General features: G+C 38.4%; 1 protein-coding gene across 6 annotated transcripts in view; it reads left to right on the top strand.

Moving 5' to 3' along the window:
- The window catches only part of LOC136863957 (glutamic acid-rich protein), a 466,965-nt gene that overhangs the window by 244,925 nt on the left and 195,412 nt on the right, over positions 1–26,628 (top strand). For all 6 annotated transcript variants that reach the window (XM_067140416.2, XM_067140414.2, XM_067140413.2 and 3 more), the window contains 2 exons: positions 1,147–1,242; positions 26,059–26,198. In XM_067140416.2, the coding sequence (XP_066996517.1) occupies positions 1,147–1,242; positions 26,059–26,198 (236 nt within the window). The remainder of the gene's footprint in view (positions 1–1,146; positions 1,243–26,058; positions 26,199–26,628) is intronic.

Genomic DNA, 26,628 nt, shown 5'->3' with positions numbered 1-26,628 from the left:
TTATGATACAAAACCAAAACCTATGTCACATACATGATTAATTTGTTCCCTATGCTCATCACACATTTTTGCAATCCTTCTTGTCTCTATCATACAATTCCATATAACATCTTCTCTTGAAATCTTTTAAGGTTGATGCTAAATACTGACAGTTTCAGATTCGTTTCATTTCAAACAATGGAATACATAGGGCTTTTTACAGATGATGATGATGATGATGATGATGATGATGATGATGATTCATCAGCATAATCTGATGAGTTCAAAATGGAATTTGTGGCTAAAGGAACTTGACACTCGCATGTACGGTAATGACCACAGTAATGCAGCAATAATATTGGAATCAGGTCTTACTTTCTGGATAACTCTAATTCTGGTGGGGTTAGTAAGCTTACTTGAGAATACTGATGTGGAAGAAAATGGCTTAATTTCAGACTGGTATGTGTTTTAGGCAGTGGGTGAACAGTCAATAATTCACTCTGTATTACTAGTCAACAGTATTGTATTTATTCATTATTTTAGAGAACTAAAATTCTTAATTTGTTTTATGAAGTATTTTCTATTTTGTGCTACTCATATGTAGGCAGTGGACAAGGTAGGTTATACTCAGTGTACTTCATGTCTGATTTGGTGAAAAATAAATTGAATTACTTCCAGAGTAATGATAAATCTTAATTCTTTGGAAATTTCCTGGTGAACTGATAGAGCAGGCACCGTACACAGAGGAAATGCCATAGCTAAACAACACTTTGCCATTTCTTTTAGCTTTGTTCTTTGCTGTTCATGGCATGTATGTTGCACTTCATTAGTTGTTTATTTAAAAGTGCATGGCTGTGATTTTTCTTTGCATGTAGAAGGAAGGGTAAATACTATATTTATGCTGCTTGCATTTCTTGTGAAATTAGAAATTTCAGTATTAATTGTATTTGTTTGGTATAAGTGCACTTTTCAATACCTTACCTGTATATGTTCTTGTCTCTCTTGGTATGCAAGTCATTGATTCTGGAGGTTAATCTGTTCAATAACTTGTGCAAAACTGGCTGAAAACACTAATAGATGCAGATTTAATTCATGTTTTCATCATTGATTTTATTATGTCATACTCATTGTTATCTGTTAGTGAAGTCAGACTATTTTCTCTTTCAGAAATCAAGTTTCTCAAAATTTGATCAGCTGAGCAAGAAAACTGTCTTACATGTACGGTCTGTTGATGCTTCCAAAGTACAACAACAGTTCAATCAGGTAATGGGAATCTGGACATCTGTATCTGAATCTATCTTTTATCTGTCTAATTTATATCTTTTATGATATCATAAGAAGTCACTTGGGTGAAATTTTTCTTTGCACCTTGTATTAACTTTGTTTCAGCCATCCTTAGTGGAAATTCTTTCCTTCAGAGATTAGACAGAGTTTGGGTTTATGTCAAGTAAGGTACCAGGCACTTCTCTCGCTCATAATCACCAGGACTAGGATTTATATGCAATAAGAATGGCTAAATATGTACATACAAATGGGCTAAAAATTTTCAAAATATGGAGTAAGTAAAATATTGGCTAAAAAACTCAAAATATGCAGTTAAATATAGACTACATACATGCCACACATCATTTGAAAGGAAAGTCACGAAACAAAAGTTTAACATTCTTACATATATAATTGCGATTTTATTTTGAGCTGTTGCTACTTATTTTTGGAGGGGGTACATCTTAATCTATATATATAAAAGAACTTGTCCTGACTGACTGACTGACTGACTGACTGATTCATCATCACCGAGCCAAAACTACTGGACATAAAGAAATGAAATTTTGGGGATATATTCATATTAAGATGTAGGTGCTTGCTAAGAGGGGATTTTTGTATATTCAGTCGCTAAGGGGGTGAAAAGTGGGGTGAAATTTTAAAATGAGTGTATCTATATCTCAAAACTTTAAAAGTTTACAGATGTAAAAATTGGTATTTAGAATCTTCTTTAAAAATAAGGAAACTCGTATTTTTTGTTTTCAGAAAATCCTAATAGGAGGGGTGAAAAAGGGTGAAAAATGGGTTGAATGCCTTTAATCAGGATACCGGTACTTATATCTCGGAAACTGAAGATATTACAGACCTGAAAATTGGTACTTTTGATCCCTTTTAAAAATAAAGAAACATGTTTTTTGGAAAATCCAATTAATGGGAGAGTGAAAAGAGGGGTGAATTTTTCAAATGAGTGCTTCTATATCTCAAAACTTTTAAAGTTTACAGTTGTAAAAATTGGTATCTAGAATCTTCATTAAAAATAAAGAAACACGTATTTTTTTGTTTTCGGAAAATCCCAAAAGGAGGGGTTAAAAAAGGTGAAAAAGGGGATGAATGCCTTTAATGAGGATACTTATATCTCAGAAACTGAAGATATTACAGACCTGATGATTGGTGTTTGGGATCTCCTTTAAGAATAAAGAAACACATATTTTTTTGTTATTGGAAAATCCAATTAATTGGGGGGGGGGTGAATTTTTAAAATGAGTGTACCTATATCTCAAAACTTTTAAAGTTTATAGATGTAAAAATTGGTATTTAGAATCTCCTTTAAAAATAAAGGAACACGTATATTATTGTTTTTGGAAAATCCCTATAGGAAGGGTGGAAAAGGGTGAAAAAGTGGTTGAATGCCTTTGATGAGGCTACTTATATTTCAGAACCTGAAGATATTACAGACCTGAAAATTGGTGTTTGGGATCTACTTTAAAAAAGGAAACAGGCATTTTTCTTGTTTTGGGAAAAACCAATTAATGGGGGGGGGGGGGGTTGAAAAGGGGGTTATTTTTAAAATGAGTGTGTCTACATCTTAAAACTTTAAAAGTTTACAGATGTAAAAATTGGTATTTAGAATCCCCTTCAAAAATAAAGGAACACATTTTTTTTCTTAAATTCCAATAGGAGGGGTGTAAAACGGTGAAAAATCGGTTGAATGCCTTGAATGAGGATACATATATCTCAGAAACTGAAGATATTACTGAACTAAAAATTTGTATATGGGATCTCCTTTAAAAATAAAAAAATGCGTATTTTTTTGTTTTTGGAAAATCCAATTAATGGCGGTTAAACAGGAGTGACAAATTGGGGTGAATTTTTTGAAAGACTATATCTATAGAATGTCTTAGAAACGTAAAATGTTACAGACGTAAAAAGTGGGTATTTGGAATCTCCTGTAAATGTAATGCCACATAGGTGATTTGTTTTTGGAAACTCCACTTAAGTGGAACTAAAAAGGGGTGAAATTTTAAAATGAGAATTTCTACAGTATATCTCAAAAAACTTAACATGTTACAGAAGTGAAAAATGGTGTTTTTTATTAAAAGAAACGTGTATTTTTAGTTCTCGGAAATACCACTTGGGTGGGGGTAAAAGTGACTGAAAATAGTGTTGATTTATTTTAATTAGGCTACTGATATCTCAAAAAATGAAGATGTTACAGACGTGAAATTTGATATTTGGAATCTGCTTTAAAAGTAAAGAAACGCGTATTCTCGGAAAATCCAATGAAGGGGCGGGGGGGGGGTGAAAGAATTGAAAAATTGTCTTAATTGTATGAGAATACATACATCTAATAAAAACTACAGTTGTTACAGATGTGAAAATTTATATTTGGATCTCCTTTAAAAAGAAGGGGGAGAAACCATCTTGGGGGGACGGGAGTGAAAAGGAGTTGAATTCTTTTCATGAGGACACACAAATAAAAAACTGAAGAAGTTAAGAGTTGTGTTAATTGGTATTTAGAAGATCCTTTACTATTAAAGAAACAAGTATTTTTCGGCAGATAATTCACTTAGGGGGTGGGGGGGAAGGGAGTGTGAAAGGAAGTGAAAAAAGTGAATTATTTTTATGGGGATACTTTTATCTCGAAACTGAAGGTAATAGACGTGAACATTGGTGTTTGGAATCTCCTTTAAACATAAAGAAACATGCCTTCTTTTAGTTTTTTTTGGGGGGAGGGAGGGGGGCGGGTAATTAAACTTAACGGTGGTGGGGTGTAAAAGGAGGTGAGACCAATTGATTTTACTGTTCATAACGTACTTATAAGGAGCCTCCGTTGCCCAGGCGGCAGCGCGCTGGCCTCTCACAGCTGGGTTCCGTGGTTCAAATCCCGGTCACTCCATGTGACATTCGTGCTGGACAAAATGGAGGCGGAACAGGTTTTTCTCCGGATACTCCAGCTTTCCCTGTTATCATTCATTCCAGCAACATTGTCCAATATTTCATTTCATTTGTCATTCATCGATCATTGCCCCAGAGGAGTGCTTCGGCAGCCGGCACAATTCCTATTGTTGTCGCTAGATGGGGCTTTATTAATTCCATTCCTGACCCTGTCGAATGACTGGAAACAGGCTGTAGATTGTCGATGTACTTATTCTGATCATAAACCGATCATTTTTAATCTTTCCTGGGTTCGTTTTCAACAGCCATCCTTTCCTTCGGAGAACATTCTTAGATTACCGTTGATTCTCCTGGCATATAAATAAAAATTTAAACACATTTGAAATAAACGATAGGAATGAGATTGACCATCAAATTGTTCACCTCTATAATGAGGTCAGTAATGCACGGAAGTGTGTCATTCGTATCGCCAGAAATTCTGCACACGTGCCTACGCGCGACAATGGTACTGGTCACATTGTCAACAATGACATTGGCAGAAGATGTAATTTACCGCCAAGTAGCGGTGTTGCGCCTTGCTGTGGGGTCCAGAACATCTATAATAATAATAATAATAATAATAATAATAATAATAATAATAATAATAATAATAATAATGTTCTGGACCGTTGTCAAATGTGCGGTCCGCGCTGGAAATGAGTCCTGCACGGGTAATGACTAAGAATGCAGTCCGGCTGCGGGTTCAGTACCGCCAAGGCACCCAAGACGACACCACGCCGGATCTCCTGAAGGATTTGATCCATATTAAAAATGCTTATAGGAAAAGATGGCAAAGATTTAGGGACCCAACTCACTGGGTGGAATACCTGGACCTAGCCCGGGAAGTACGAAATCGATTGGTGGAAAGTAAGATTGAAGAATAGGAGGAAAGTTGCCGTAATCTATTAGAAAACAAATCAGATCGTGAATTTCTGTGGATCATATATCTAAAACAATAAGCATTTAGATATAAATTTCAGTATAATACCGTAGCGAAGCACGGGTATCTTGCTAGTCTACATACACTGACTGACAGAGCAAATGCAACACCAAGAAGGAGTGGTTCGAAAGGGATGAAAGTTGGGGAAAAAACAGAGACGGCACGGACGAATAATTGATGTTTATTTCAAACCGATATGCAGGTTACACAATGCGCACGGCATCGACTCAGTAGGATGTAGGACCACCACGAGCGGCGATGCACGCAGAAACACGTCGAGGTACAGAGTCAATAAGAGTGCGGATGGTGTCCTGAGGGATGGTTCTCCATTCTCTGTCAACCATTTGCCACAGTTGGTCGTCCGTACGAGGCTGGGGCAGGGTTTGCAAACGGCGTCCAATGAGATCCCACACGTGTTCGATTGGTGAGAGATCCGGAGAGTACGCTGGCCACGGAAGCATCTGTACACCTCGTAGAGCCTGTTGGGAGATGCGAGCAGTGTGTGGGCGGGCATTATCCTGCTGAAACAGAGCATTGGGCAGCCCCTGAAGGTACGGGAGTGCCACCGGCCGCAGCACATGCTGCACGTAGCGGTGGGCATTTAACGTGCCTTGAATACGCACTAGAGGTGACGTGGAATCATACGCAATAGCGCCCCAAACCATGATGCCGCGTTGTCTAGCAGTAGGGCGCTCCACAGTTACTGCCGGATTTGACCTTTCTCCACGCCGACGCCACACTCGTCTGCGGTGACTATCACTGACAGAACAGAAGCGTGACTCATCGGAGAACACGACGTTCCGCCATTCCCTCATCCAAGTCGCTCTAGCCCAGCACCATGCCAGGCGTGCACGTCTATGCTGTGGAGTCAATGGTAGTCTTCTGAGTGGACGCCGGGAGTGCAGGCCTCCTTCAACCAATCGACTGGAAATTGTTCTGGTCGATATTGGAATAGCCAGGGTGTCTTGCACATGCTGAAGAATGGCGGTTGACGTGGCGTGCGGGGCTGCCACCGCTTGGCGGCGGATGCGCCGATCCTCGCGTGCTGACGTCACTCGGGCAGCGCCTGGACCCCTCGCACGTGCCACATGTCCCTGCGCCAACCACCTTCGCCACAGGCGCTGCACCGTGGACACATCCCTATGGGTATCGGCTGCGATTTGACGAAGCTACCAACCTGCCCTTCTCAGCCCGATCACCATACCCCTCGTAAAGTCGTCTGTCTGCAGGAAATGCCTCCGTTGACGGCGGCCTGGCATTCTTAGCTATACACGTGTCCTGTGGCACACGACAACACGTTCTACAATGACTGTCGGCTGAGAAATCACGGTACGAAGTGGGCCATTCGCCAACGCCGTGTCCCATTTATCGTTCGCTACGTGCGCAGCACAGCGGCACATTTCACATCATGAGCATACCTCAGTGACGTCAGTCTACCCTGCAATTGGCATAAAGTTCTGACCACTCCTTCTTGGTGTTGCATTTGATCTGTCAGTCAGTGTATATAAAGTAACTTGTCCTGACTGACTGACTGATTCATCATCGCTGAGCCAAAACTACCGGACATAAAGAAATGAAATTTTAGGGATACATTCCTATTAAGATGTAGGTGCTCGCTAAGAGAGGATTTTTGGATATTACATCACCAAGGGGGTGATAAGGGGGGTGAAATTTTAAAATGAGTGTATCTATATCTCAAAACTTTAGAAGTTTACAGATGTAAAAATTCGTATTTAGAATCTTCTTTAAAAATAAGGAAACGCATTTTATTTTATTTTTTTTCCTTCAGAAAATCCCAAATGGAGGGGTAAAAAAGGGGTGAAATAGGGGTTGAATGCCTTTAATCAGGATACCGGTACTTATATCTCAGAAACTGAAGATATTACAGACCTGAAAATTGATACTTTTGATCTCTTTTAAAAATAAAGGAACACGTATTTTTTTTGTTTTTGGAAAATCCAATTAAGGGGACGGTGAAAAGGAGGGTGAATTTTAAAAATTAGTGTATGTATATCTCAAAACTTTGAAAGTTTACAGATGTAAAAATTGGTATTTAGAATCCCCTTTGAAAATAAAGAAACATATATATTTTTTCTTCAGAAAATCCCAATAGGAGGGGTGAAAAGGGGTGAAAAAGGGGGTGATGCCTTTAATGAGGATACTTATATCTCAGAACCTGAAGTTATTACAGACCTAAAAATTGGTATTTGGGATCTCCTTTAAAAATAAAGAAACACATATTTTTTTTTGTTTTTGGAAAATCCAATTAATGGCGTTTAAACAGGAGTGACAAATTGGGGTTAATGTTTTTAAATACTACATCTACAGAATATCTGAGAAACGTAGAATGTTACAGACGTAAAACGTGGTATTTGGAATCTCCTGTAAATGTAAAGAAACATATGTGATTTTTTTTTTTTTTTTTTTTTTTTTTGGAAACTCCTCTTAAGGGGAACTAAAAAGGGGGTGTAATTTTAAAATGAGAATTTATACAGTACATCTAAACAAAATTAACATGTTACAGAAGTGAAAAATGGTATTTTTATCTCTATAAAAAATAAAGAAACGTGTATTTTTAGTTTTCGGAAATACAACTTGGGTGGACGTGGTGGGGGGGTAAAAGTGACTGAAAATGGTGTTGAATTATTTTAATTAGGCTACTGTTATCTCAAAAATGAAGATGATACAGACGTGAAATTTGGTATTTGGAATCTGCTTTAAAAGTAAAGAAACGCCTATTCTCGGAAAATCCAATGAATGGGGGGGGGGGGGGGGGAAGGTGAAAGAATTTCAAATTAATTGACTTAATTCTATGAGAATACTTACATCTAATGAAAACTAAAGTTGTTAGGGCCTACAGACGTGAAAATTGGTATTTGGTTCTCCTTTAAAAACAAAGAAAAACCCATTTTGGGGGCGGGATTGAAAAGGAATTGAATTCCTTTCATGAGGACACATAAATCAAGAACTGAAGACATTAGAGTTGTGATATTTGGTATTTAGAAGATCCTTTACTATTAAAGAAACGAGTACTTTTTGCCGGAAAATTCACTTAGGTGGGGAGGAGTGTGACAGTGAAAAAAAGTGAATTATTTTTATCTCAAAACTGAAGGTAATAGACGTGAACATTGGTGTTTGGAATCTCCTTTAAATATAAAGAAACACGCCTTCTTTTAGTTTTTTTTTTTTTTTTGGGAGGGAGGGGGGCGGGTAATTAAACTTAACGGTGGTGGGGTGTAAAAGGAGGTGAGACCAATTGATTTTACTGTCCATAATGTATTTATATGGAGCCCCCGTTGTTCAGGCGGCAGCGCGGCGGCCTCTCAAAGCTGGATTCCGTGGTTCAAATCCCGGTCTCTCCATGTGACATTTGTGCTTGACAAAACGGAGGCGGGACTGGTTTTTCCCCGGATACTCCGGTTTTCCCTGTCATCATTCATTCCAGCAACACTGTCCAATATAACTTCATTTCATTTGTCATGCATTAATCATTGCCCCAGAGGAGTGCGACAGGTTTCGGCAGCCTGCTCAATTCCGATTATTGCCACTAGATGGGGGCTTTATTCATTCAATTCCTGATCCTGTCGAATGACTGGAAACAGGCTGTAGATTTTCAATGTACTTATTCTGATCATAAACTGATCATTTTTAATCTTTCCTGGGTTTGTTTTCAAGAGCCATTTTTCCTTCGGAGGACGTTCATAGATTACAGTTGATTCTCCTGGCATATAAATAAAAATTTAAACACATTTGAAACAAACGATAGGAATGAGATTGACCGTCCAATTGTTCACCTCTATAATAAGGTCGATAATGCTCGGAGGTATGTCATTCGTATCGCCGGAAATCCCGCACACTTGCCTACGCGCGACAATGGTGCACATTCTCAACAATGACAATGGCAGCAGATGTATATTACTGCCAAGTAACGGTCTTGCATCTTGCTATGGGGTCCAGAACATAAATAATAATAATAATAATAATAATAATAATAATAATAATAATAATAATAATGTTCTGTACCGTCATCAAATCTGCGGACCGCGCTCGAAACGGGTCCTGGACGGGTAACGACTAAGAATGCAGTCCAGCCGCGGGTTCAGTACCGCCAAGGCACCCAAGACGACACCACGCTGGATCTCCTAAAGGATTTAATCCATATTAAAAATGCTTATAGGAAAAGATGGCAAAGATTTAGGGATCCAACTGACCGGGTGGAATACCTGGACCTAGCCCGGGAAGTACGAAATCGATTGCTGGAAAGAAAGATTGAAAAATGGGAGGAAACTTGCCGTAATCTATTAGAAAACAAATCTGATCGCAAATTTTGGCGGATTCTCTCAGAAAACGAGTCAGATCGCGAATTTAGGCAGATTATATATAGAAAAATAAGCATTCATTTCTAAATTTCAGTATAATACCGTAGCGAAGCACGGGTATCTTGCTAGTCTTTTCATGAAAATTGTCTGTTTGCAAAGCAGTGGCTTACAAAACACTTGTTTTAAATTTTTATAAGTGAAACTGCATTTATTGTCTGTAAAATTGCTTTGTACATGCTGAAACTCCACTCAACTTCACAAGAAGTTACAGGGACCATTCTAAACCTTGCAACATCTTCAGGAGATAAATCCAAATATAGTTCCATACTTGATTCCCCATTTAAAATTGCACTGATTTTGCACATATTACTATATTCTCGATTCTTGGCTGGCACTGTGTTTAACTTCACTTTTACAACTTCTCCAACATTTCCACTGCAGCAGTTGAGACGTTCAATCATTTCCTTCACAATAGCAAGGCTTTTGGGCAGATTGGTTTCTTGCTTTCGTGATGCATGAGAAGTTTGCTTGAAAACAAGTTAGTGTATGTCGTTTTTCACTGTTTTGTCACCAACAACTGACTTTGTGAATTCAATTGAAGCAGCGCTGTCAGAGTCTAAAACATTTGACACATTGTCGATGGCTTGAGTGTTAATTGCAAAGTGTGCTACCGCCTCTAACAACGTTCTCTATCAAGTTATGATTGGTTTGGGTGGCATTGGTATATCCAGGTGCATGTCTCTCGGAATCTGAATCCTGCTAAGAGCCTTTCATTGAAGATACCGAGCAGTCCACTTAAGGGGTAGCTAGCTCAAATAACTTCTGCACACCAATGAAGGGCATGAACAGAACAAATGAAGAGAATAGTCTTGAGATATATAACTTTCTTCACCAGTTTGGCTATATACAGAGCTGCATCATTCATAAACATTAGCACATTTTCATAACTAATATCATTTGGCCGTAGAATTGCCATGGCATCAGTGAACAGTTTGGCAATACTCTTGTTGTTACATGTATCCAAGACCTCATAAGGGAGTATAATTTAAGACTTCGCACTTCTGCTCACAGACCACAGGAGGCAAGGCGCCATATGGTTTGTATCAAGCTTGGCGTGATAAGTCTCGACAGCTAACGTAGCAGTTCACTAATAACTGTTAGAGTTTTAAAGTGTGTTGTGAGATTATTATCGTGATGATTAAGTACACTACAGCAGAGAGAATACTTCTGGTCGATTGTTATTTGTACAAGAAGAAAGAAACCAGTTAAAAGGTGCCTTCGAAAATTCCGGAGACAGTTTCTCGATTATGCGCAACGACTCATTCACAAGTGGCATAGTATTGATTCCATAACTTACAAGAAAAAACAGCGAAGGAGAACAATTCTCACAGTTAAGAGGTTAGAAGATGAATAGGCGAGACTACAAGTCAGTACACGTAAGCCGCTTTGGAGAGTAACTCGGGAAACTGGTATTTCACATTTGTCAGGAAAAAAAAAAAAAAAAAAAAACTACTTACCAGACTCGTTCAGGGCGACTTCGACTTGTTTGTTTGTTTCTTTGTTTATTTATTTATTTATTTATTTATTTATTTATTTATTTATTTATTTATTGTGAGCATGTATATAGCTGGTGTTTTCAGTTTAGTTTGGCTTTCTATGGGTGTAACCATGGTGCTTCATCGAGACAATTACACCCAGTCACCATTGCAGGCACTGCGCTCACTGTCACTGCTTCTCTGCACTCCTATGCTTTGCTACTCCACTACAAAGTCTTAAATTATACTCCCTGTAGAACAGGTTTGCATGGCTCACCGTTCATTAAACGGATGACAATGTTCCCAATAATTCTCCCTGTTCTGTCTGTCATCTTGCCAAGTGATACCCATGTTGGAGTGGCTTGCATAGATTTCCTCATTTCTCCCAGTGTTTCTTCATAGATCAGTTGTGCATAGTTCTTCCCTAATGTTGACTGGTCTGGTATATGCCTCACTATGTATTTTTTCCAGGAACTCCCTGAAGCACGGGTTGTTTAACATATATTGTTGTATATCTACGCCGATAAGGTCTCGAAAGGTCCTTACTAAATTCACTCTTCACATTCATTTGCATATCTGACAGAAATACCTGTTTTTCCTTGCTTTTTTGACGTATTGTTGGCTTTGTGTCTTCTGTCCAAATGTGTTGTTGCACTAGAAATCGCTGAGAACTAGACACTGTTTTCTGGCAGGCATTACGAAATATTACTTGACATTTGTTGATTGTTCTTCCTTCAGAAAATCACTTGCGTACAATTGTAACTTTAGAGATGTGTGGCATTTTAAACTATTTAATACACCAAATGAAAACAAATATGTAAACCACACTGATGATGCACTCAAAACTCATACATGACTGTTGATAGTTCATGAAATACTGAGTAGAACAGGTTAACCTAATTAGTGCTGATGTTCTGTTAATTGCCTGGACCAAACCTGTTGTCATCAGGTATAAGGAATTCAGTTGTCATGGGGGCTGACAAGGCCAGAGATGAGGCCCACAATAAACAAAAGTGTGTTAGTACCACACTTATTTTCAATATTCCGTAGAAATTGCAGAACCCAGCATTGAAATACAGATGCTAGTAAAATAAGTTTTAAACGATTATCTGACAAAAATAAGTTTCAAACCATAAAATATGAAACATATTAAAATAAAACTTTCAGTTATATAAAGATATGAGAGTTTTTCTAAACTATGTAAAAAATATGTACTATACCTCGATACACGGACAAATATGAAAAGTCAAATATATCGTAAACCTCACCAAATATCCTGTCGTCATAAACATACAAGGAAATTTTACCTTTAACTAATGTATAAACATACATTTACATAGAAATCCTACCACTGCTAATCACATATACGTACACACAGCAAATCTCCAAATCTGATATCTACAGTACAGTACTTCTCACATTAGTGGATGCGTTTCTTAAACTAAGGAAACGACATGGTATATGGTTGTAAATCTAACAGTCTTTAAAAAAAAAAAAAAGGAGAGTTCAATTAACACTTAATTGTAGCACACATTTCATTGGTGGTACTCAAGCCTACAGACAAACATTAGCTAGTAGTTTCAAGTACTTACAGTACCAACACCTGAGCGTCTCCTATTAGTGACTCCTGAGTGCGTGTAGATGGCCGAGCTCCAACAAAAGTGGAAATGTGGAACACTGTGTCCCTCGTCTTGTGTATGATGAGAGGTCAGTGTATCTTGTTGTTGGCTTTGTGAGGGATAGTGGTCTGTATTTTAGATTTGACCTTGAATTCTAACTCTGTCTTATAACCTAGGGTAGTCTTTAAGTATACATTGTTCTTTTAAATTCTGAATTTTATACTCTTAATTTAATTGCAGATCTTTAAAACTAATTTTTTTCAGCATGTGTTCTAAATATTTTGGTTTTGGTAATTTTATGATAATATTTTAATTAGATAGGTAGTTATTAAGCAGTGGCTGATATATTTTAATCTCTATTTCAACTGATTATATTGAAATAGACATTGATCATTCTTTTGATTATTTTATTTCATTTAGTCTTCATTTTATTTAGGCTGTGAGTTTTGTTTGGTAAGCTTCGTAATTCAAAGATATAAGCTTCAGTGTTGTTTCCGTATTGAACTGAGAACACAGAGATAAAGATAAAGGTTCAACCTTTTCAATACTAATTACGTGTTGTATAGGTGTTATTTACAACATTTATTTAATATGGGACAGGTTTCGACATTTGTTTGTGATTAATTTGTTTATGGCTGATGATGACATTCAAATGTTGAAACAGGTCTCATATTAAATAAATGTTGTAAATAACATGTATACAACACGTAATTAGTATTGAAAAGGTTGAACCTTATAAATAACTCATCTCTGTGATCTCAGTTCAATATGGAAACAACAAAGAAATATTCATTTTAGTTGGTTGGAACCTTTTTTATATATTAAGTTCATGTCATCAGGAGCCAGTGACCTTGCTGTTTGGCCCCTTAAAACAACAGTCATGATGATCTCTGGTCATTAAACAAAAATAGGGTGTACAAATGTGATCCCAAATTTAAGTTTGTATGATACATGCAAACTGTCTGGCTCCTTGCTCAGTGATCATCGTAGTGACCTTCGGTTCATAGAACCTCGGGTTCAATTCCTAGCCAGTTTGGGGACTTCAGCCGCATCTGGTTAATTCCTCTAACTCGGGGGTTGGGAATTTGTTTGTCTTAATATAAATCTTCATTTACATACAACACATCTTGCTACAACTACGTCAGAAACAATAATGAATACATCCCTCCACATAGGAAGGGCATTCGGCTGTAAAACTGGGCGTAATCCACAGAAGTCGGCATCCTTCCTCCCTTGCTAGATTCTTGGGGGAAAGAGGCCAGGAAGAAACTAGTTTTAAAATGTAAAAGAGTCTAATTATGATACTTTCATGCTTCCTGAGTTTCTGTTCCACTTGAGATAAAGTGTGTCTGAGGGAGTGCCCTGAGGAATGATAGAAATTTCATTACAGTGTTGAACAAAGGATATTTATAATATTGACACATTTTGACTTCATACTCCTATTTGGAAAAATAAAAAGTTCTTTATGAAATTTGCCATTTTCATTATCTGCCTTTCTTTTTTCTGCTGACATTTGCTGTTAGGCTGAGATGCCATTGTATGCTATGTTGGATTACCAGGAAAATGTAAGTTCCCAGTTTATTATTTGAACATAAATATGTGTATAGCTTTGGAAACCCATATGAAGTGAAGCAGCCTTTGCAATGTTACTTTTTATATTATAAATTGTATGCAATTTTTGCTGTTTCATTCCATTAATAAATGTAAAGGCAGATGTGCAGTATGTTAGTCTTGCTACTGAAATATTGTATACTAGGGTTGGTTGTGATGAATGTAGTTTTCTAGTAAGGGATTGAGAAGTATTTCCTGCCATACTGCTTTGTACTTTAATTTCATAAATTTCTTCTTGAACATATCGCTGTCACACTAGACTTCTTTGTAGGTGCAGCAAAATTACATGAGTAGATGTAGCACAATTAAGTGTACTGTTTTCCTTTGGGCCATTATACATTGTTGCTTATTTCAAATGGGAATGAATGTCTGCTGAAGTCTTCTTTTGTTGCTAGAGGTGGTTTACAGAGCTCTTTCTTTGGGCCATTTTATGTTGACTGATATTGGCTAGAAAGGTGAAGTTGAAAAGAAGTATAAGCAATCGCTTGTTCTCATTTCCAGTGATTATTGTTGTCTTCGTATGGGTGTGATGTTTGTGCACTGGTTTCTGCAGCAGACTGCGTTACAACCTCATTTATCAGCCTGCGTTCTTTAACAGATGAATATTGTTCTGCACACGAGGGCAGCTTATGTCTGCATGTGCAGACAGTAGAAAAATCTGTGTCACAAAACCTCATGCTCTTCAACAGTGGTTTGCCATTGATGTATGGGTTGGTATCTACCTGACCACCTCATTGGAGAGTTTAATCTCTCATTTCTCACAGACATGTTGCTGGAACTTTTGGATGATATCCCATTGGATATTTGGACAGTGTTATGCATTAACACTAGAACGGCCAAAATTTCCTCATACCTATAAAGGCCGCGGGTGGTCTTTTTGACCGCTGCTGCTTACTGACATTTATCTAGCTAGTGGCTTTACATTGCACCGACACCGATAGGTCTTATGGCGACGACAGGAAGGGCGTAGGAGTTGGAAGGAAGCGGCCGTGGCCTTAATGAAGGTACAGCCCCAGCATTTGCCTGGTGTGAAAATGGGAAACCACGGAAAACCATCTTCAGGGCTGCTGACGGTGGGATTCAAACCCACTGTCTCCCGGATGCAAGCTCACAGCCGCGCGCCTCTAACCACATGGCCAACTCGCCTAGTCATTTATCTAGCAATCAGGATCTGGGAAACATGCAAATGTTCAATAATTAATTTTAAAACAATATAGTTAACCATTGGGATGTATTGTATACAGATCAATCTATTGTTAAATATTAATAATTGTTCATATTCACTCACTTCTAATAGGTAACAATGAAATATTTTGGCAGACTTGCTATTGAATGCCTTTGTGAAAACTTATGATAAAAGTAACAGTTTCTTTTTGTTTACAAGCCTGTTTAGGCACTTGACAAGCAGTTTATGCAAGTTACTACCTTACACAAACATTTTCCACAAACTACTTTGTTGCACGAAGAATATGTGTCAAGAGGTTTTGTTCTGTTTACAATTGGAGTTCTCTTGAAATTGTTGTTGCTTACGGCTGGTACATTGGACCTGAGTCTGAGGCTCAGGCTGAAGTGTAGGGAGTTCAATCAACCGGGATCTTGTCTTCACAAAATCAGATCTTGGTTCTTATATTACTTCAAGAATATAATCATGTCGAGAGATTCTCTGTCCCGTAACTTCCTTGTAGACTATCCATGAATTTATTGCTGCTAGATCAAGTACGTTGTAAAATACGTGTACAAGCCACCTTCGGCATCCAGCTCTAGTGGTGTATTTACGCGCCATTTGATCAGCTACATCCACACCATACTTAGTTCCGTTATAAAATTCAGTAGTACTAGGGAGCTTCTTGTTATCTTCACTGACTTAAATGCTCGGGTGTAGAGTGCTTAGCAGAAGCACATTCTTGTTCACTTTTCCTTGATATACTGTGAGTGTAGTGTGATCTTCCTTCTGAAGTACGACAATCTCATACAGATTCATATGTATTGCTTTGATTGACTCCAGGATTTCCTTCCTCACTCGATTGATTGTTCCAACAATACTAGTTTTTTTTCTTTCAGTCTCTGCCAACGTTACCGATGTAAAGGAGTTATCAGTGGTCATGTTACGTCCTTTCATGAGGTATGGGTTCATAAGTTTCATGACAACATTTTCAGGCAGTGACTCAATGGCAGGTCACATTTCGTCTTTCCCAAGATACTGAAACCCATTGCACACATACTTTGAATCAATGTCTACCAGTAGCCAGAATTTTATGCCAAATGTATCTGGCTTGTTGGCCATGTACTGCATGAACCCGCATTGAGCTTTGCTGGGGAAGAGTTGTTAATCAACTGTGACATTTGCTCTTGATTTATAGCACGCAGAACAATTCTCAATAAATCTATTCCAAATAGCAGACGCCAATGCAAATTATCTGTCTGCAAACAAGTGGATCTAGTTTTATGGAGATCAGAGCGCAAATACCTTAGAATTTCTTTGAACCTGTTCCTTGCCATAGTGTTAGTGAAAACAGGGGGACCCTATAAAGAAGACCACATATGATCTATGGCTAGACTAGTAAGTTTATTAGCTCCATGGGCATATAACAAAGCAATAAAAGCATTTAATTCATCCAAAGAAATAGATCGATTATTATCCATTGTCTGTCTACTAGCTTCGGTCTCTGTGCACATCTTTATATGCTTCAACATGGATGTGTCAATGAATAAACGCCAGGCACTAACCTTGCTATTAGTCTCTATGTTACGCTTAGCGTGAGAAGTAGGCCCTGCTGCCTCGTTCAGTACATTCTGAGCAGCCATCCTTCCAGGGGGGGTTCCCACTACTGTCAATAACAGTCCAAATAGTTGTTCCATCCTTACCACATAACTGATCCCCTGGTGCAAATGGAGAAGACTACCAGTTCATGACCTCTCCCACCTCGTCCCCTTCCTTTTCGAACTAGTGGCCCACTGCTAAGAGACCATCCTCTGCTGCAAGATTGATCACGGTTGGTTGAAGGAGTAACTGCATCTATCGTAGGTGCAAAGTCCACCGTGTGCATATTTTCATTAGCCGAATCACTATCACTATCCGACATATTACCACACTGTTGAGGTATAAAATCCTCGTCGTCACTCATTACGTCTATATGTGATAATGTATCTTCGTCACCCGATTCGTCTTCTCCTAGTTTTTCAAGTTCTGCTAATAATTGAACAGGAGTAAATTTTTGCTGCCGAGCCATTATTATGCACTATACTACACAAGAGACAGGCACTAACTCATCCACTCGCGACCACTGCTAGAGTAGAACGATAAAAGTTTGATTTCCACCTATTCAATACTTCACAAGCAATTACTAAATTAGGATCTCATCCTTATTTTATTGCTAAATTATTAAAAACATTTTAATAAACATTTTAATAATTCAGCGCTACTTTTTAATATATCACAGGTAGCAAACAGTGAGCAGAATAGAGCTCTCCATATCAAAGAAGTGAAGCGGTCAAACATTTTAATAAACATTTTAATAATTTAGCAATAAAATAAGGATGAGATCCTAATTTAGTAATTGCTTGTAAAGTATTGAATAGGTGGAAATCAAACTTTTATCGTTCTACTTAAACTGAATTTCAGTACGGAAAAATGAGGATAATATCATGCAACCACTGCTAGAGGCATACACCCCTCTAGCGCTACTTTTTAATATATCACAGGTAGCAAACAGTGAGCAGAATAGAGCTCTCCATATCAAAGAAGTGAAGCGGTCAAAATGACCGCTTATGGCCTTCCTAGGTATAATGGACAATATTGTTGTTCCTTTATTATCTATGGATGTAAATTTAAGATGAAAAGTCACAAAAGCACAACCTCGTGCGTAAAAATGTAAGAGCGTGGAAATGTGGAAATACCTTGAAATACGCTAACGGTCAAAATGACTGCTCTGGCTGTTCTAGTGTTAAACAGTTATCTGCCAAAATCGGAAGTTGTCTTATTTGTTGAGAGAGAGAGAGAGAGAGAGAGAGAGAGAGAGAGAGAGATATATGCATAACACTCAGTTTTCATTATTTTCTAAGACAGTGGCACTGAGATAATTTTAATTCACTAAAGCAGAAGACAGATTACATACTTCCAGGATTCGATTGCTCTGAACTATAGTCAGTCACGTGAAATGATGACAAAATACCTGCCTCATTGGACAACTGAGCCAAAGTGTCTTTTCAGTTTTGGAATGAAGTAAATCATAACTACTGCCACTATCAGTTTGTACAAGAGTTAGATAAGTTGAACCAGCTTCTTGCCTAAAGGTGCTTGAGTTTGAATTACTGGAGTGATCCTACATGATGCTAGTGTCATTAACTTGTATTGCCTGTAAATAAATTAATGCTGTGCGACTTCCACCCACCTATTGCATTTAACATTGCAGATAATTGCTAAAGAAATCAATGTTTGTATTTGGAGATTTTCCAGTAGTGATTAAAATTATGTGCGATTGTAATTTACTCAATAGGGCTTAGTCATCTTAATGACCTAGACATGATGTATAAATATTAGTAACAACATTGGATATTGCATGATAAAAGGCACTGCTGAGTTACCATGCATTACAAATAAAAAGTACTCTTGAAGACTTATCTTGTACTCATGTGAAGTGTCTGAATCCTTAGGATAATTCTTCTTCAGAAGCTAAAGAATTTTCTGTGTGCTGCTTGCCATGATGCATACAGTCCCATTCAGTACACCCAGAACAATTTCCTGTGAAAATAAAGGCAGCAACATAGAATAGATCTTTTTGCTGCGTAGCTGATTATTGTATAACACTAACAATATAGTCAGAGATTCCAAGGGACAATGATCTGTCGCTTAGCTGTTTCATGTAGAACTTGTTATTTATACAAATAGCTTCATAGTTTTGTCCCTTAGCCGATTGATGCAAAACTCTTAACGCAAGATAAAAGGGACGGTGATTAGATTTTACTAAAATATTAACAATTAACATTATAATAAAGGGCATTAGTGTGCAAAAAATTAGTTTCAGTCCATACACACTAGCTGGCGTTAAAATCACAATTTCCAAAAATTGGCGCTTAGCTGTTTAATACATAACACCGTCCATTTGAAGAATAAAGTGATTCGAACATGATACGGCACCAGCACACTTTACCAATGTTGTGAGGGATCTTCTGTCAGCCACATAAGTGATTGAATGGATAGGCCAGGGTGGACTCATTGCCTGGCCTTGAGATCACCTGATCTCACATGTCTTGATTTGTTCCTCGGGAAACGTTCCAGCCAGTTCATGTACGTGACACCTGTTAAATCAGAAAAAAAAAAGACCTTGTTGCAAGCATTGCTGTAGTCACTGGAACTCTTCCGGACATGGGGGCTTGAAAATATACAACAGTCGATGCTTCTACACCATAATGTATGCATTGATGCTGATGGTTGAACCTTGGAGCACCTTCTGTAAGAAATAAATATATTATACAGCTCTTTATCTTCTTGCATCACCCCCACCAACAACTTTGAAAACTTTCTCTGCTGCCAACAGTTGACTTCAGTGGACGTATATTCCTATCTAAATTAAGTTGGTGTTGGTGTTCCCTAGCTCCTGTATCAGTTTGTATAGAAGGTTTTGCAATGCCTTGTATATATCCCATGCTGAGGATATGATGTTTCTTTATCTTGGGTACATAAAGTGTTTGTGCAAGTACTTAAGGAATAATACCTTACAAATTTTTTGGTGAATAACTCTAGGACATTAACTTAGTGTTTCATGTTTCATTCATTCACACTGGCAATGAATACTCTCTCCATTGGAAATGTCCCTTTTTACCTGAGGTTAATACTGCCATGAATCAACACACTTTTGCCACCAGAGCAACAGCCTTAAATGCAGATCAATGATGATAGATAGATTGATTGACTTTATTCTCTGCAGCGATTTGAAGTTACCAATACCGTGCATGCTATTGTTGTTGCACCCAAAAAACCAAACCAAACCCCATGGCACTACAGCCCTTGAAGGGCCTTGGCCTACCAAGCGACCGCTGCTCAGCCCGAAGGCCTGCAGATTACGAGGGGTCGTGTGGTCAGCACGACGAATCCTCTCGGCCGTTATTCTTGGCTTGCTAGACCGGGGCCGCCATCTCACCGTCAGATAGCTCCTCAATTCTAATCACGTAGGCTGAGTGGACCTCGAACCAGCCCTCAGGTACAGGTAAAAATCCCTGTCCTGGCCGGGAATCAAACCCGGGGCCTCCGGGTAAGAGGCAGGCACACTACCCCTACACCACGGGGCCGGCGTTGTTGCACCCACATACACTATATACTTAGCTGATAAGTATGTGGATGTATTGTTAATCTACAGAGAAACAAGGTATAACTCATTAGGAGCAAGGTATGCATTCCAGGCGTGATGACAAGAAGAATGCAAAATTATCGGATGCTCAAGCAGACTCCACCTTGGTAAGAAGAATGGACATCACATCACCTGGCTTTGCTTTTCTACAGACAGCGCAGGCGTGTATCATAGAACCGATGGGCCTGAGCATACTAACCTGTTGTGTGCTGGATAGTGGCAATCGGGCAAGTTTCTTATCAAGATCATTGATAGAAGACTTAAGACTGGAGACCACTGACAAACTAGTACTAAATATCTGCACATTTGAGGCACAGAACCGATTCAATATGAAAGGGGTTTGGACAAATTGCATCATTCCTCTTGATGCATATGAAAGTGCTCATTCAGTATCACTCCAGCTAACTGTACCAAAAGAAGTTAAGGCCTTGGCACATACTCAGAATCTACAACTAGCCGACTCTAAGACTTAATCTCAAGAGGATCTACTAATTGAAATTCTAATTGGTAGCGACAACTACTGGAAAATAATAAAGGACAGTTCACCCATTCGTATATCCCCCTCGGTAGTTCTCATCCCCTTGACGTTTGGTGGGATCCTTAGTGGTAACGGATCTAAAGTACATGTAAGCACATAGAACGACAATATAGCAATTATTTTATACTATGAGCTCACTTGGCAAAGTGGGCTAAAAACTCTGAGCAGTTAAAGTCTATCTGGAGTGCTGAAGGACAAGAAATCAATGAGCAAACACATGTTCTAGGTATAGAATGGAATATGGAGCAGGACACCCTTAATATGAATCCAGAGGAAATCTCTTGTAAGCTACCAGAAGGACAAACTACCAAGAGAAAACTCTTGCAGATGTCAACTTGGTTTTACTATTCACTTGGACTGCTCTCTCCTGTGTCTCTGGTGGTAGGAAAACAAGTATTCCAGGTCATGAGGTGCAGAGGAATTGCCTGGGACGAGCTCTTACCTTCTGACATTGCAGCATGATGGGACTCTTGGGCATCCACTTTACATTCACTGTCACAGATCCAAATACCATGATGGCTCGCTATTTCAACAGGCAGCTTAAGCCAGATTCATGTTTTGCAATACCTCTGAACATTTGTTTGACCACGGGAGACATCATCCACATCCTTGACACAACTGCAGCTTTTAGCAGCATTAGTGGGAGCACAGCTGCTATATTACAACAGTATAACAATAAATTAAGACACCACTATTTATTTATTTATTATTTATTTATTCCTGACTTACATTTGTGGCGAAGTTAAGGCTCACGGCCCTCTCTTACACTTAACCACCATAAACAAAATTTGAAAATGTAAACATAAAAGTAAATATAAATTCTAAAAAGAAATAATACTACGAACATATAATTCTAAGACTAAGTTAGGCCTACATATCAGTACAGCAATTAATGTGATGATGATGATAATAATAATAATAATAAATGAAGAAAACCCATTCACACAACCTACACACAATGACACACAACTCAGTTTTATGTTCCCAGGAAAAACTTTCTGCAGGCAGATTTGAATTTATGAGAGGAAGTAAGGTGCCGAATGTCCATTGGGAGTGTATTCCAGAGTCTCAATGCGGTAACTAAAAAGGAATTATTGTAGGAATTCGTTCAACTTAGTGGAATTTCAAGTAGGTAACCAGAACGGGTACTAATTTCATGGAATGAGGAAAGCCTACACAACTGCTCCTCATTGGAGACACTGCCCTGGACAAGAAAATCCTGCTGATCACCTAACACGAGGACTTCTGGGCAATCAGATACAATCCCTAGATATTTGGTGGTATGGACGTCCATGGCTAGCATGCCCTGCTGCATGTTGGCCATCTGATATTCCCACAGTGAACTGACAACTTCGTGAGGAGAAGAGTGACAACAGTCATGTTCTGACCACAACAGTACCTCCCAGCCTTACTGACAAATCTAAATTCAGCTCTTATTGGAAACTTGTTCACATTATTGCATGGATTCTTCACTTTCTGAAAAATGTCGCTCAACTTGAGAGATCTGTTGTCGAGTTAACGGCGGCTGGATTCGCAGATGCACGCAAGTTATGGATGCAAGTTTTTCAAAGGGAAGTTTTCACCAGAGAATTGCAGGCACTTCAGAAAGATTTACCGGTGCCTCATTCTGCAGGATCTAAAATGGCATGTTTCAATCCTTACCTGGAAGATGAACTAGTTAGACTAGGAGATAGACCACAATGTGCTGACCCCCCCCCCCCCTCTAGAGAACACCACTACCCTATACTACTACATGGTTCTCATAATTTCACTGAATTGTTAATCCTGCATACACATGTCCGATTGCACCATTTCGGAGTCGACATCATACTATCTGAACTCCACACTGATTTTTGGATTCTTAGAGCTTGACAAGTTATCGAAAGCGTTTAAACCACCTGTCTCACATGAAAAATGCTCAAAAACTCACCCGGACGACAGTGTGAGGCACCACTGCCGTTAAGCCGCACAAACCCTACGAAACCATTTCCTGCAACTGGAGTTGATTTTGCTGGACCACTGTACATAAAGGTGGAGAGAGAGATGAACGAAGCATACATCTGTCTCTTTAAATGTGCTACCACTCAAGCTTTACACCTGGAACCCTGTACAGATATGATTACAGATAAATTTCTAACTGCACCTCAACAATTCTCTGGAAGACCCGGCCTACCCCATATAGTTTATTCAGACAGTACAACATTCCACGCTGCAAGCATAGAGCTGTCTGAAATTTGGAAAATCCTGACTGGTTTCCAAATTCACCTGTTCCTTGCCCATAATTGCATTACCTGGAAGTTCATAGTACCACAAGCTGCTTGGTGGGGAGGATGGTGGGAAAGAATGGTGGGCACTGTAAAGCAATCTCTGCAAAAGATTCTGGGGCAGGCAAGACTTACAAGAGCAGTTGAACACCACACTAATCAGCATTGAAGCCACTGTTAACTAGTGGCCTATTACTCAAGGAGAAGTTTGTGCAGCACTGACTCCAGCGCATTTCTAGTGGAGAAGGTCTTGTTACCCCACCCATGGGATATGAACCTAGAGTGAAATAAAACCTGACCAAGGAGTTCCGATTAAAACAGAAATTTACTGATGCAGTTTGAAAATGATGGAAGAAAGAGTACTTGCTAGAACTAAGGAGCTTCTGTGAAGTTAGACGACCTTGTGAAAGATGTATTGAATTCCATCCTGGTAGTGATGTTCCAGTTCATGAGAATCTGCGCCCTGGACATTTGTGGAGCAACGTTAGGATCAAAGCACTGCAGGAGGTGAGGGACAATAAAATACGAACAGTCATACTTCGCACAGCAGATGGACAAAATCTTAGCCGACCAGTTCAGCTGGTCATCCCCTTGGAATTCGACCAGGGTGGGAAGTACGTTGAGAAACTGGTCTGAATATGTTGGACATTGACACGCAACCTAGTGAATGATGTTTGTAATTCTTAATATGTATATATTTATGTGTAGTTCTTGTTATCATTGTGTATAAATATGTCTGGCAATATATAGTAACATAAAACTTACCAGTAATATAATTTCCTCTCCTATTTAAGACATCTTCCAAAAACTGGGTACTTTCACTTTCATAGGATATAACCTTCATAGTTTTGATCCATATTGAATTGTGATCACCCCTCTCTCCTTGCCCCGCTCCCTCCCTTTTTCTTTGAATCTCACAACCGTTAGTGTGAGTCACACAACAATAGGCCACGCACCACATGCCGCAATGAGAGGTAAGTCTCATAACCTGTGTCATTTGACTAACCCTCTCTCGCCTTCAGTTCATTAATTTTATCTATAATTTATTCAGGTTAACTTCATGGACACTGCATTGAATTGCGAATGTTAACCAGCCACAAATTAAGAACGTGCCAGTTTTAACTATATCTTTATGTGCTGTCCTGTCAGTGTCCAATAGCATTTCAGCATGATTTTAACAACAAGCACTACGGAAACATTTTAACATGACGCTAAGAATTTTAATTTAATTTTGTCATATTTTGCATATAGTTCATCCCAGATATTTTTAATGACAATTGTATGTTTGTACATTTGTTTTAGTTATTAGATGTATTACATGAAGGCTGATGATGGCCAGCCAAGGCCAAAACTAGTTCTTAGTTTAGAAATGTAATTCAAAGATTGCATATTATATTATTGAAAAGGTGGACCATTATGACATTAGTACTTTCACTTTCTCCAATAAGTACCCTGATGATGCAGTTAAGGGTGTCGTTCCTGCAGGATGGTTCACATCATACTGTAGGTCTTTGCACTTAAAAAACCAATTGCATAGAACCTTTATGAACCCTGCTGGCTTTTTACCTGTGGGGTTATATAACAAAGAAGTCTTCATGTAAAACCTGGAAAACTTGAATTTCCTTCAGCTGCCCATGTCCAAAGTCTGTTAACACATTTTTATTTTCATTAACAGCAGAGGGAGGCCTTGTTGAACAACTCTCGATGATTCATTGAAATCTTATTTTCACTTTGAACTGTAATTCATTATTCATCCATAAAGAGCCCTTTTAGAGTTCACCTACTTCTCAATTTAGCAGAGTATACTGAAATGTGGTATGTGATCATACAGTCTGATCAGTTTGGCTCATGAAATAAATGAATATGCATAAATTCATTGTTGCCATAAAACCTGTCTGTGTCAGTGTGACGTAAAGCCATTAGCAAAAAATAAAAATAAAAATAAATTTAAAAATGCATAATCGATAAGTATCTATACAGATTCACCAGATATCCAATATACTTAATTTATTGGTCTCTAAACCACTTAGCCACTGAGAATGGCTCTTCTTCAGATATACTTGTGAATTTCTTTTTGTAGGCTTTTCATATACACATTTGGCATTCCTGCATTAGTGTATATTTGTGAGAAACAAATTTATTACAGTTCAGTGTTTTCACATTAGGGTGTGATGTGCAGGTTGCTTGAATAGAAATTAATTAAGATAGCCTATTCCTGTTGATTCATGGATTGCTCTGATAATCTGTTGAGTAAAGTGACTTTGAAATTGTCGTAGATCTGTGATTTGAATCCTGTGCTCACTCTTGCCATCGTGAGTAAATTTCTGTTACCTCGCCCTCATGTGACAGTGTGTACGTTTTTCAAGGTTCAGATCACCTACCCAACAGATGTCACAATAATATAGACTGTCAGGCATTATTAACATGTACCAAGTCTACAAGAAGTTAGAAGCATGAATGAGGGTTGGGAAACAATATTCTTAAAGTGATCATGATTGAATACAGTTAAATAGGATGTTCAGAGAGTTCTTATCATTATCAGTAGGCTTGCGAAGTTGGTTGAAGGTTCAAGAAATATGAACCCTTGCAATCACTTGCAAATTTGTAAACTTAAAAACCATTACAGTTGACCAGGGTAATAAACATATTCAATTTATGTATTGTCATGAGTTGATAGATATTGTTACATGTGGTAATTGTATGTTACAGAATGCTTCTACAGCAGTTGAAGTTACTAATAACTGCCGATCCTGCACCAAACAAGTTTTTCAGATGGAGCAGGTGAAAGCTGAAGGTGCTGTTTGGCACAAGAACTGCTTTCGATGCAAGGAATGCAATAAGCAACTCAGGTATGTATAAATACCAGAAAATGAAAAAAAAAAAAAAAAAAAAAAAAAATGTGTACAAACTCTGCAAGAGATCAGACATAATTTAAAAATCTGTTATGCCGATGTAGTGAGATGTTTTGGAACTTACTGGTTACCTTGTGTTGTCATATTCTAAGTATTATGAAGGATAAAAACACTTATGTTCTAACTACAAACCATGTTCAAGTAAAATAACTTACTGCACTTTGTTATTACTCTTTCGTTATATTAAATTCATATTTATTATGTTTGCTCAAGAGTGTTTCATCATGTTTAAGCTTAAACTCAAAAGTAATTTGAAGGCATGAATTCACGTAATACTATTTAATATGATGTTTCATAGCAGTAATGTGTCTGGCTCCATGGCTAAGTGGTTAGCGTGCTGGCCTTTGTCACAGGGGTTCTGGGTTCG

The sequence above is a fragment of the Anabrus simplex genome, chromosome 2 (genome assembly GCF_040414725.1).
Source record: "Anabrus simplex isolate iqAnaSimp1 chromosome 2, ASM4041472v1, whole genome shotgun sequence".
Classification (NCBI taxonomy): domain Eukaryota; kingdom Metazoa; phylum Arthropoda; class Insecta; order Orthoptera; family Tettigoniidae; genus Anabrus; species Anabrus simplex.
The sequence above is the reverse complement of the archived record's forward strand: the minus strand, read 5'-3'. Positions and strand labels throughout refer to the sequence as shown.